At 37.5% G+C, this 13675-nt stretch overlaps 1 protein-coding gene across 9 annotated transcripts in view; it reads left to right on the top strand.

Moving 5' to 3' along the window:
- The window catches only part of TRPM3 (transient receptor potential cation channel subfamily M member 3), a 608143-nt gene that overhangs the window by 469998 nt on the left and 124470 nt on the right, over window positions 1-13675 (top strand). For all 9 annotated transcript variants that reach the window (XM_061425528.1, XM_061425527.1, XM_061425526.1 and 6 more), the window contains one exon: window positions 742-814. In XM_061425528.1, coding sequence (XP_061281512.1) covers window positions 742-814 — 73 coding nt within the window. The remainder of the gene's footprint in view (window positions 1-741; window positions 815-13675) is intronic.

The raw sequence follows: 13675 nt of genomic DNA, 5'->3' as shown, positions 1-13675 counted from the left end.
AAGTAGCTTCCCTCTGACTTGAAAAAAAAATCTTTGTTATCATTGAGCATGTTTTAATCCTTCACTGCTACCTCTGTACTCTCTGCCTCCTCATTCATCCCGAAAGAATACTTTTCTTACCAAAATTAAAAAGAAAAATGTTATTTTATTGTCTGCTTTTTCATCCTTACCACCTGGATACTGCTAAGTCCTTCTCAAGAAGGTTTAAGGTTGTTGAGAGGACTGAAGGATCTAGAGGCATCACAATATTGAAACCGTTGAGTAGCTATTGCTAGGAGAGAATGTAGTGATGGCTATACTGTGCGCAAGCATAAACACACAAACACATACAGACACAAAGGCACATGGTACCTTTACTGAAGGGCATACTAACTTTTTAAACACTTAATTTCTCAACTCAGTTTAAATTATGACTTACACATTTTTGAAAATTTGGTAAGTTTTTATTCTAAAGCTAAAATGATTAAAGGGGACATTTTTCCTTTGTGTCTGGTTTCAGAGATTGTAACCATAATCAGTGAATTATCTAAATTGGTTTCTGTTTGGAGGCTATTGAGGCATCTCCCTCTTAATGGATTGCAGAGCCCTCTAATTGAATTCTTGCCATGTATGCTTTCTCTGTGGTTAAAAATCTACCTTATAGATATTAAGATAGTCTGTGTTCAAATACCGTCTCATTGATTTAATTTCTCTTGAGGGAAAAAAATGTATTGCTAATGGTCACCTTGTCTCAAATTGCAGATTACAGTATTTCGGATGGGATCAGAAGGACACCAGGACATTGATTTAGCCATCCTGACAGCTTTGCTCAAAGGTAAAGAGTTTCTATATACAAGGAGTACAAAAGTAATTTAAATGGATTAGACAGCAATCTTATGTCTCCTAATAGTGGATATAATCCCAAATAATACCATGACACATCCAATTATTGATAACATAAGGACTTCTCTTGTAACACATTCTTTTTTTAATTTATTTTTTAATTGAAGAGTAATTGCTTTACAGAATTTTGTTGTTTTCTGTCAAACCTCAACATGAATTAGCCATAGGTATACATATATCCCCTCCCTTTTGAACCTCCCTCCCATCTCCCTCCCCATCCCAGCCCTCTAGGTTGATACAGAGCCCCTGTTTGAATTCCTGAGACTTACAGCAAATTCCCGTTGGCTATCTATTTTGCATATGGTAATGTAAGTTTCCATGTTACTCTCTCCATACATCTCCATATATTCGTAATGCTATTAAATTTCCCTATAATAGGCCTATTATAGTGTGACTTGATTTCAGAAAATTTATAAATTAAAAAAAAATTTTATTTATTTATTTAAATTTTGGCTGTGCTGGGTCTTCGTTGCTGCACAGGCTTTTCTCTAGATGTAGCAAGCAGGGGCTACTCTCTAATTGTGGCATGCATGTTTCTAATTGTGGTGGCTTCTTTCGTTGTGGAGCATGGATTCTAGGACACTTGGTCTTCAGTAGTTGCAACCCCTGGGCTCCGTAGTTAGGGTTTCCAGGCACTAGGACACAGGCTTAGTTACTCCACAGCGTTGTAACATCTTCTCAGGGACTGAACGTGTGTCTTCTGCATTGGCAGGTGGATGTTTACCACTGAACCACCAGGGAAGCCGCTCCCTAAAATTTAAATGTGCTACAATTCAATCATGACTACTGAATCATACAAATCTATGAAGTGAAAGGCATGCCTTGTCCCTTGATAATAGAAAAGTGAAACACCGCATTTATCTCCTTGAATCAAAACTCATAGTAAATGGAGATGTGGCCCAATTATCAGTTAAAATATTAGTCATCTTAATATCTTCTATTCAAAATATTTTCTTTCTCTTTCACCAGTTTGTGAGACAAGTGTACTTCACCTTCAAATTCGTCTTAGAATTTATTTGTTCTATTATATAATAGTTGTTTTTCAACTGTTCTGTATGTGACAGACCATATTAAATGCATTTTATATTATAACCAAGTAGTTATACATATGTAGTTAGAAAGCTGAAATAAAGTAAATAAAATAGTATTTACATTTGCTATATGCAATGAAATGGGATATTTTCAATTCTAACCTATTCTGTTCTCTTTAATGCTAATTATATCCCACCAAATTGATTTATGACACACTAATGGGTCATAACCTGCAGTTTTAAAAACACGGCCATAGAAGATTAAAGGAAATAATGATTGCTCTCAGAAATTAACATTTCTAATCACTATAATGAACATTACTTATGCAGCAGTAGATGCTAATGGGAATTTATGCCATTAAAATATTATGGTGTGTCAACTCTATTTTGTGCAGGCTTTGAAATGCTCTCTGATTTTAACCCAGTTGATTTGTGAAGGATATCAAGTGTAATGCTTTTGCTGACTTCCTTAGAGGCCAAGAATATATTTATATCAGTTTCAAACTCTTTTAGTTTGTTAAATTTTTCTTTCCATGTATTTTAAAACTTATGCCTGGACAAGTAACATGGCTTAACATTTAATTTTTATAATTATGCTTAGTTTTCAATTATCTAGTATATAAGGAACCTTTGTGTGATTCAGTTTTTATTCTATCATCTGAGAAAATCAGAAGTAAGGCATAAAGAGGAAGACGAGAGAGATGAAACTAAGCACTGGTCCACAGATTCAGGACCTAGGGGAGGAAAGAATCAACAGGGAAAATATACATTTGCTGTTCCTTCTTTTTTGTCCGATTGAGTTTCATTTTTTTTTTTAGGATCTGTATATAAAGAATACTATTTATGTGATACAGATTTATTAAGTATGTTCAAAAATGAAGAGAAAAGGGAGTCAAAAAAAAGTTGTTCCAGAGATCTAGGAAGCCCATAGTTTCTCAAATGCTGACACCTGCAGTAGCTTTTGAGACTAGATGATGTCACATCACATTTGTCTTTCACATTAAGGAAACTGCTCTCTGATATGTGTGATCTGAAACTAGAGACTGCACACCCTTCATCCTTCTGCTTTTCAGTTCTGCCTCCTCCCCTCAACCCCTGCTCACCCATACACCCAGGGAATTCAAGGAGTAGGAGCAAAATAGAGTTGCCAGAGAAAATGCAGGACATTGAATGTTTAGATCAACAGCAAATAAATTTTTGGCTTAAATTTGTCCCAAATATTGCATAGGACATACTTACACTAAAAAAAAAAAAAATTATTTGTTATTTATCAAAAATTAAAACAAAGCTGGGAGTCCTGTATTTTTTTTTGCTAAATCAGGTTATTTTACTCAGAGGAGTTGTGACACTATTAATACTTCTGAACTTCAAACACCTCTAGAGATTCTGCAGGAAGTGTAACTCAAGAATCTAAGATCCCCTCATTCTTCCGTCTGCCTCTGTCTCTCAGGCAGACCCTGCCTAATCATAGCAATCAGAGATTTCCACTGGAAAGAGCCCCAGACTTACCTGAACAAACCATCCAGTGCTTATCAACTTGCTCTGGCAGTCACCTTATCCTATCTGCATCCCCCATGCAGCAGTTTCAGTGAAGCCAGAAAACATCTACTCATAGTAGAAGTTATTTTAAGTGACCCCTTGATCCTTTCTGTGCATATAAAGAAAAAGTGAAAGTGTTAGTCACTCAGTCGTGTCTGACTCTTTGTGACCCCATGGACTTTAATCTGCCAGGCTCAAAGTCCATGGAGTTCTCCAGACAAAAATACTGGAATGGGTAGCCAGTTCTCTTCTCCAGGGGATCTTCCTGACCCAGGGATTGAACCTGGGTCTTCTGCATTGCAGGCAGATTCTTTACCATCTGAGTCACCAGGGAAGCCTTCTGGGCATAGAGTTACTCCCAATTTTTTCCTCTTTTCTCAGACACCTTGGAGGTCAAATCATGTGAGTGTATATTCTTTTACTTCTGTACATGCACTGAAGTGTAATATGGGATGACAGCTGTCCTCTATAAATGAGGAATTATTTTTCTTTAGGTTTAATCTTCATTGGTAAAGTTCATCTGTGGCATAAAGAGAGAATAACTTCTATTGCTTACTTCATTTTCTGAAAAGTATCTTAGAAGAGAGTGCAGAAATGATAGAGTCCTCCTCAAAATTGTCAAGATCATCAAAAACAAGGGTAGTCTCAGAAATTGTCACAGCCCCAAGGAGCCTAAGGAGACCTGATATCTAAATAATGTGGTTTCCTGGATAATATTCTTGAGTAGAGAAAAAAAGAACATTAGGTTGAAACTAGATAAATCTTAATAAAGTATGTACTTTAGTTTGTTTATTTTTTTTAATGTTAAGGGAAAAATAACTTATGCTCTCATATATTATGGATCTGAACAATAGACAGACTGTAGCAAGAAAACACACTTCTTCATGTCAAAGTGACAAAAAAAGGAAAAATCATCTTATGGAATTAACTGTACAAGTCAAGTGCAGATATAATCAAAACATCCACAGGCAGTATTTAAAGAGTCTTTATAAATCACACAGGCGTGGATAATGTGCATGTGATCAGTCACTCAGTCGTGTCTGACTCTTTACTACCCTATGGACTGTAGCCTGCCAGGGTCCTCTGTCCATGGGCTTTTCCAGGCAAGAATACTGGAATAAAAATTCAAATACCAAGAAAAATAGTCAATGTTCTAACTTTAGAAAAATTTCTAGTAAGAATGCTAGTGATTAGATTAAATCATACAAAACAGTGAAAATCACTATTTTCTGAGCCATTTTCCTTTAAAACTGTTATTTGGCAAAACTAATACAATATTGTAAAGTCTAAAAATAGAATAAAATTAAAAAAAAATAAAATAAAAAATAAAATAAACGAATAATAAAAGTAAATAAAATCTAATGTTTTGAAACTACTTCTGAATGCATCCCCCTCCAACTCTATTAACTAGAAAATGCATAATTATTGTCACAAACTAGTACTGGCATCAATACACAATTAGTCTTGCTAAATAACTCATTTTTAAATGGCTTGATTAATCCTTGATAAAACAAAATGCTGCTGTGCTGTGCTTAGTCACTCAATCGTGTCCAACTCTTTGTGACCCAATGGACTGTAGTCCACCAGGATCCTCTGTCCATAGAATTCTCCAGGCAAGAATAGGGGAGTGGGTTGCCATACCCTCCTCCAGGGGATCTTCTCAGCCCAGGGATTGAACTAAGTCTCCTGCATTGCAGATGGATTCTTTACCATCTGAGCCACCAGAGAAGCACAATATTCTAAACTAGTTTATGTCCAATAATTCTTTACACCAGATACATTTCATAAGTAACTAGCACCTTAAAATGTTTACTGAGGAACTATCTTTGCTTAAACTTAGATGATTCATGAATAGGTTTTATGGGAATTTATTATGGCCCTGCTTTGAAAATTAAAAAACTATTTCTAATTATGTGTTTTATCTTTACCACCCTTTTTTTCTGTGTGTAGGCAGCTTAAACAACACATGAATGATTGCTTTCCTTTTAATATTGTTTTTTTTAAACCCCAAACTGTTTAGACAGCCTTATTAAGACCAAAAAAAGGACATTCATATTGATACTTTCATCACGTATATGCAATGCAAAGTTACCATAGTTATTAATTATTATACAATGGAAATAGATGCTATTTTTTCCAAAAGAGATCACCAAAGTCAAAATGCGTGGCATATTTATTTTAGGCTTAAAAGGGCATAGGAGGTAAGCTTTTGGAGAACAGTGAAATATTTCAGTTAGAGATGAAATTCACTCTGTAATTTTTACAATGTAGATTCTTTGCAAAAGTATTATTAAACCTTTCTCTATATGAGACCACTTTTAATCTTCCTCATGTGCTTTCACTATTAACCAGGCTCCCCCAAATCCACTGGTTTCCTGATGGTTCATTTTTATCTCTTTAGCCAAATCTTTAACATTGATATCATGGAGCATATTGACCATGTGCACTAGAACCTCAGTACAGACCGTGCAGACCTATGTCTGCTACTGGACTCTTATTTTTACTTCATCCCAAAGCCACCTTGAAGCCACAGTACCCCCTTTCACATGTCTACGTGCTCACTCAGTTGTGTCCGACTCTTTGTGACCCCGTGGACTGTAGCCTGCCAGTCCTCTATGTACATGGGATTTTTCAGACAGGAATTCTGGAGGTGGGTGCCATTTCCTTCTCCAGGGGATCTTCCCAACCAAGGGATCAAACTCATGTCTCCTGTGTCTCCCGCATTGCAGGCAGATTCTTTACTGCTGAGCCTTTGGGGAAGCCCTTTCACCTTGCTGCTCCCATGCCTTTTACAAACTTTAAAATTGAGGCAAAGAGTCTAAAAGACATTCAGGATCCTTAGGCAAATCAATAGCAGAGCCAAAGCTTTCACTCAGGTCTCCTCACTTCTTTTCAATTTTCTTTACATTACATGTATGAGTCTTGGGAACATCCGGGATTCCTTGGCTTTACAGTGCCACAGAGATCTCAGACATTTACCCCTGTGACTCCAGGGGTACCTGAGTGATAATAGATCAGAACATCTGCTTCCCTCAAGCTCTGAGAACACTTATCAGGGTCCTCAGCTACCAGACGATCCTAGCCGCATGCACAGTACCTTAATGATGAAACTAGAATGTCCACAATTTAACCTAATGCAGTGGAAGAAAAGTACAGTCTGACACTTGTTTTACTTTTAAAGAGTACACCTCTGGTGAAATATTGATTCAACCAGGAAATTTTTAGTCATATGTGACAGAAACATAGTTCAATTTATGCATAGTTCTCTTCAAGCAAAGAGAAATGCAGTACACCAGAAACTAGCATAACATTGTAAAGCAATTTTCCTCCAATTAAAATATTTTTAATTTTTAAAAATAAATAAATCATAAAATTGAAAAGGGGAAATAAAAAGGTATGTCATTTAAAAATAGAAAAAAAGAAATACAACAATTCCCACAACCAGGCGGTCTGAGACTTGTTGTGCAGAACAGCCATCAGCAGTAGCAGGCTTACATCCAACCCACTGAGCAAACCCCAGTTCAAAAGAGCCATCTTTTCTCATACTTGCAATGAGAAGTCCCAGGGAGCATTTGAATTTGCTTGCATCGGTTCAGCACCCATCCCTGAATCCATCACTGTGGCAAAGAAGATGGGAGAATCCCTGTGAGCATGAAATGAGAAATGGGATCAGCTCCACCCAAGCCTTGGAGTTATGGATTTCCAACAATAACAAAAAAAAAAATGAGGCTCTATAGCCAGGAAGTAGAGGCGCAAAGGGTGCTGAGAAGACCAAAACCAACTAAATATATATGTATATATACATGACTAACAATTGTATTAAAAAAAGTATTGAGGACCAAAGAGTGTCAGATTTACCTAAGATGCAAGCACTTATGCACCTTAGGGGAACAAATTCTTCACTCACTAGACAAAAATGGAAACTAGGTCAAATTAATACTAATCAGGGTCAGATATCCACTCAAGCCATTCTCATATAATTCACTTCAGGTAGACCTAAATATGCAAATCTATGAATATTATTTACTATATAGTTTCTTTTTATCACTATAGTCATTATCCCTTTCAATTTTAATCATCTGTACTTGATTATTTTATTATTTCTGCTAAAAATTTTAAAGGTGATTACATTCTTAACACTTTTCCCCCAATACCAAAGTCTATCCTTTAAGAGAAAATGATTTTGTAAGGACCAAATCACCTCAGGCTTTCCGAACTAGACTCCATCCACCCCATCCTCCACTACCACCCCAACCCCTCAGAATAGTACTTAGCACAGGGATACCACCCAGTAAAGGGATTTTTAATAGTACGAATTACAGACACATTCAAAGCATCACTACTCCCTGATTGAACAAATTGCTTTACGTCATTGAGGCTTGGTTTCCTAATCTAAAATAGAAATAATTGTCATACCTCACTCATAGTCATTTTAATAATTGTAATTAATAATGCAAGTAAAACACTTAGCAGAACCTGGAAAGTTCTGTTTAATAAATGATAGTCTGACTAATCATGCTGATGATGATGCCAAACTAGAAATGAGAACAAGAGCCACATCTGTTTTACTCACCACCATATACACAGTGCCTGGCACACCATCAGTATCAAATATAGATTTTTTGGATATGTGAAAAATGATCAACAGAGTTTGGGATCAGATGATGTGTGTGTGTGTGTGTGTGATTTATATATATAAATCCTAGTTCTTTGCTGCCTATAAAATTGACCAAGTTATTTAACTTCTGTATGTCTCAGTTCCCTCAACTATGAAAAAGGAAACTGTGACAAAAAACAACCACCTTTCTCATGAGGGTGGATTTAAGGGACTGGAAGCTCTTTGAGGGCAGGCACTATGCTTTCTTCATAGTAAATACTGAACACTTAGTGCTTTATCAAGCAGTGGCTCAGTGGTCCAGGAGTATGATTCTTGCTTAGGGTGCAAGAGGTCCCGGGTTCAAGTCCTGGACAAGCCCTCTTGGACTTCCCCAGTAGCTCAGCAGTAAAGAATCCGCCTGCAATGCAGGAGCCAGAGGAGAGGTAAGTTTGATCCTTGGGTCAGGAAGATTCCCTGGAAGAAGGGAATGGCAACCCACTCCAGTATTCTTACCTGGAGAATCCCATGGAGAGGAGCCTGGCAGGCTACAGTCCATGGGGTCACAGAGTCAGACATGACTGAGCACACAGTGCTTTTACACTCTTTCTCTTCTAAAACAGGCTTTTGAATTCCTAGGGAGTTAGGATGTCCCCCATATCCAAAATCCATCATAATCATAAAATCCTAATTTTGAAATGACATATAAATTTGAGAACAACAAAAACCCTTGAGCATACATGTAAAGAACCAGAACAGACCACAAAAATAAAGTTAATCTTGAAAATGGTTGAACACATGCCCAGCCTCCTTAAAATGAAATTAATTTTCTGGCAATTTTATTTTCTTGCAAATCCAAGTAGATCTCAGAGCAATAAGAGAGACCAAGGTAGATAGCAATTTTGGACATTTCTATTTGTCTCTAATAGAAGAATGCAATAAAAGAACTTAAATATCTTAGTCCTTTCATTTGTATAATGTTTTACAATTCACAAAGCATTTTCACATAAATTTTATCATCCAATCTTTATAACAACTCTGTGGAATGGTTGCCAGTTAATTTATCTCCAAACTGGGTCTTCTGAGGCATGAAAGTGGGAGATAGTGATAATTAGGCCAGAACAGCTAGAATAAAGGAAGAATGTCCAGACAAATTGGGAAGTGTGATCACTCTGATTACAAACTTCACCTTCCAATTAGAAAGTTTCCAGAGGAAAAGAATTCTGTCTTCTTTGCCTTCATATTCCAATGCCAGAAAAAATGCCTGATATGCTTAGCATTCAGTAAATATCCACTGATTGAAAGAAGTTATAGTCCCAGGCCAATCTGTAACTGGCCAAAATCATATAAACAACGAAGATGCAAACTGGACCTCCCTATGAAAGTTCGCTGAGGTGGACTCCAACCTTTCAACTCAGTGACTGACAGAAATGCAATGCTACATCCTCCCCAGGATTTCTGCAAAGTCTTGAAAGATGAAAGTCCCTTGGTCACCCTTGCCTTCAGGTTCCTGATTCTATGTGTGTTATTTCTGTTTCTCATCACAAAAGACAAAATGTAAAACTCAGTCTTGCCACAGTTTCGAAAAAAATAACAAAATTCACTCACCCAAAACTTTTTGTTAAAAGCTTTAGCAGACTTTTATAAAAGCATAATAAACTTCTAAAAATATAGGTAAGGTTGGAAGAAAAGTTCAGTAATGCACACAACTCTTAATCACATAGCAAGCATCTCCAATGTTGATAGCTTTTGGCTCTTTCACACAGGGACTTTGCATGGATCCTTCCCATTTGAATCCCCTTTTGTCACACTGTCCCCCTCTTCTCCCACTGTCCTCTTCTTCATGCTCTCCTCTAAGAGTAAAACAAATGTCCTCTTCAAACAGAGCATTTCATCCCCATTCTCTGACATTTTGGTCCTGCCCTGAAAGGCTCATCTACCCTAGGCAGCTTTGCAGGATATTTTTACAGACAGCTTCCTCCCTAAGCAGAGTTCTGGTGCCAGACTCATAGGAGAGAGTGACTTCTTCAACTCCTTTGATATAGGCAGTAAGTGAAGAGTAGGGCTTTGACTCATGTCCCTAATCAAAGGATGAGAATATTATGTTCTTTGCTCCAGGGCCATAATCACCAGCAGGAAAGTACAGTGTATAGTAGGTGCAAGTGTTTGCAAGAACTATGAACATTAGGGCCCCCAGGTCTGCAGTTATGGACAGGCCATTTCTAGCAGATTTTCAAAGTTATGACCATGTCCATAAGATTGTCTCATTGTAGAATTATAAAGCTGGATAGAACTATAAAGGCTTAGGACAGTGAGAGGTCTCTGCTGGTGAACTGGAATCCAGGTCTGCAGATGACCAGGTCTGTTCCTCCTTCCGACATCGTGCAGCCAGTTCTGATGGCAGATGTGGTCATCTCAGCTCCTTGTTACACAGAAGCTAAACACCTTTTACTCTGCAGCTCTCTTGGGCCTCAGGATTGGCATGGGAACAATGCTGTGTGCATTTTAAGCTAATTACAAACCCAGAGCTCCCTGGCAGCTCTTGGCTTGTGAAGACATCATCATTGCCCACTGACCACAGTGCTACAGAATTGTACCTTTTCTTCCCTAACTTGCCGGAGAACAATGAATCAGCCTCATTTGTTAAATCAATTATTGAATATTCTGAGTTACATAATCATGCAGATTGGCAGCAGCATAATTCCAAAATGAATGGTTTCTATAGTACAACTAAAATGTAAGAATAACAACTAGTATGGCACTTACTGTAGTACAAGCATTAACTAATTTAATCCTCACAATACTACAATGGGACAGGTACTATCAGTATTACCCATTTCACACTTGAGGAACTGAAGCACATATAAGCTACCATGACCAAGGTCACACAGCTAGATATTGATAGAGTCTAGACATGAACTCAGGTTATCTGAGTCCAGAACACTTGCTCTGCATCCTAAGCCTCTATGGCCAGGACTGCATATTAAGGACTGCTCTCATTTTTTATATCTTCTGAAAAATAAGTGAGTAAAATTTCTTTGATGCATAAAAAAGTACAGATAGATTCCTAGATAACTATGGTTCACTGAACACGAGTCTACTGTTGTTACTGTACACTGATTCCCTCTAAAGCAAGAGTAAATGGTCATTTATTAAAAGCACTAGAGCAGAAACAGTATTTTGTGTTCACCACACTGATTTCTTTCTTCACATTGGAGACTAACATCCTAGCCTTCCTTGCAGAGAGGTTGGGACCATGTCACGGAGCTTTGATCAAACAGATGTGATCAGAGGTGATTTAAACCATTTCTAGACATGGAAGATGAAAAGCAGACGTAAGAAATAACACATGGGGAAAAAACTGAATATCAAGCTGACTTACACTTCAGTATGCTCAAAAGGTCCAGAAAGTTGGGGCACAGGGAGTCTTTTAAAAGAAGCAGCCAGAGTGCCATATCCTGTTGCCTACTCCTAATTCCTCTCCAACAAAAAAGCAAAGATATATTCTCTGAAGAGGGTAAAACATGTTCTCTGCACCAGGAGACAGCAGGTGAAAGGTGAGGGATAGACTATAGACTGAAAGTGGGGTGCTAAATATTGGATGCTAAACCCCAGTCCTCTCCCTCTTTTGGTTCCCAGCATGCTGGTGGCTGAGGGGCGGGGAGTCTTCATTCTCCAAAGAGGAGACCGAAAGGGACTTAAAGGTCCTTTTTTTGTAAAATTTTATCCTCCTAAGAGAAAAGACCTAAAGATATTAATATAAATGATTCCCCATTTAAGGAACCAGCTTATCTTACAATGAGGTTCATAGTTGATAATTTCCATTGATGTGCTCAGGACTTTCAATCAGCACTTTAGCACCCACTCTTAAGTGTGATCAGATGTCCAACTGTAACCAGGCATATAAGAAATATCTCTAATGTAGAGGACAGATATGCAAACAAATAAACAGAGAAATGCAATTTGGTGCAAACAGAACCAATGTAGGAAGAAAAAAACTTCACCAAAACTATGATTACTACCCTCAGAGAAATCAAGGGAAATCTTTAAACCATTAAAATATGAACAGCATCTTATATTTAGTTCAAGAACTAAAAAGAGCCCTTAGAAATTAAAAATGATCATGGCAAACTAAAAATAAGTGGAAGAATTAAAAATACAGTTGGAGAACTCTCCCAGAAAAGGACAGACAGAATTAAAGATAACGAGAGAACAGAAGGTCAGAAATCATTAACATAATTCCAGAAAATGTCCCAGAACTCCAGAACACAGGTCACCAGATGATAAAAACCCACTGAGTGCCCAGAACAATGAATACAAATAAACCCACACTAAGATAGATTATCATGATATTGAATAATATAGGAAACAACAACAAAACCTCTAAGAACTTCCAAAGAGAAAAACAAGTCACATGCAAAGAACCAGGAGCTAGGATGATGTCGAATTCTGAACAACAGTGCAGAAGGCTGTTGTGAAATGCCTTAAAAGTTCTGAAGAACATTTATTTGCAATCTAGAATTCTATATTAATCTACCAGCTACTTGTAAAGGTAGAATAAAGACATCGTGAGGCATAAGTTGTCAACACATTCACTACCCATGAACCATTTCTTTGGTACTTTAAGGTGTGCTCCACCAAAATGAAAGAGAAAAAAAAGCAAACACGAAACACAGGAAACAGGAGCTCCCACACGTGAGAAGTGCTGGAAATCCCTGGATGATGTGAAAGGGGGGCTCAAAGCAAGAGTTCTGCACCAGGCATGAGAGGTAAAAGCAGGAGCCGCCAGACCTTCCGAAGGCTCAAGCCTTAGACTGGCATAGTGTCACCTCTGCTGCATTCTATTGGGTAAAGTGTGTCAAAAGACCAGCCCATATTTACTGTGAATATTGGAAGGTACAGTTCCGTGGAAGCCATCTTCAGAGACCAGCTTCCACAGAGGACCAAAGTAATCAGCTACAAGAAGTGGTTGCCTCTGGAGAAGGAGGATTGGGATGATCAGATTCGTGATATTTTCTAACAAATCTTGTAGGATGGATGACTCTAAACTCTGTGTATGCATAACCTTAGTAAAAATAAACTGCAAAATAGTCCCTGGATTATATCGTTCTCGAAGGAAGAGACAGAATGAGTAAAAAAAACGAAAGAAAGGACTGGTAGGAAATCATCAATGCAATAATTCCAGAAAATGTCCCAGAATTCTGAGGTATACATTTCTTTAGAATCCTGCTAAAAATTACAATGTGGAAGATGCACATATTTTTCTTACCTGGGACTTCCCTGGCAGTCCAGTGGTTAAGACTGCATGTTTCCAATGCAGGAGTCATGGGTTGGATCCCTGTTTGGGAAACTTAGATCCCACATGCCTCTACATGGCCAAAAGAAAAAAAAAAACCTATTTTACTTACATGGCTATATAAATGATTTTGTTTTTCATATCACAAGCAAGCAGAATAACCCAATATAATGTTTTTCTTTTCTTTTACTCCCTCTGTCTTACACTGATAACATTCCTCAGTTTTGTATATTGTACATAATACAGGAACACTTTTATAAAGTTTTTTAACATGGTAATGGGTAACTTTTGTAAAGTATTGACTTCTTTTATTGTAGAAAGCAGAAAACACAT

Source organism: Bos javanicus, chromosome 8 (assembly GCF_032452875.1).
Source record: "Bos javanicus breed banteng chromosome 8, ARS-OSU_banteng_1.0, whole genome shotgun sequence".
NCBI classification, from domain to species: domain Eukaryota; kingdom Metazoa; phylum Chordata; class Mammalia; order Artiodactyla; family Bovidae; genus Bos; species Bos javanicus.
This window is presented reverse-complemented; position numbering and strand designations above follow the sequence as displayed.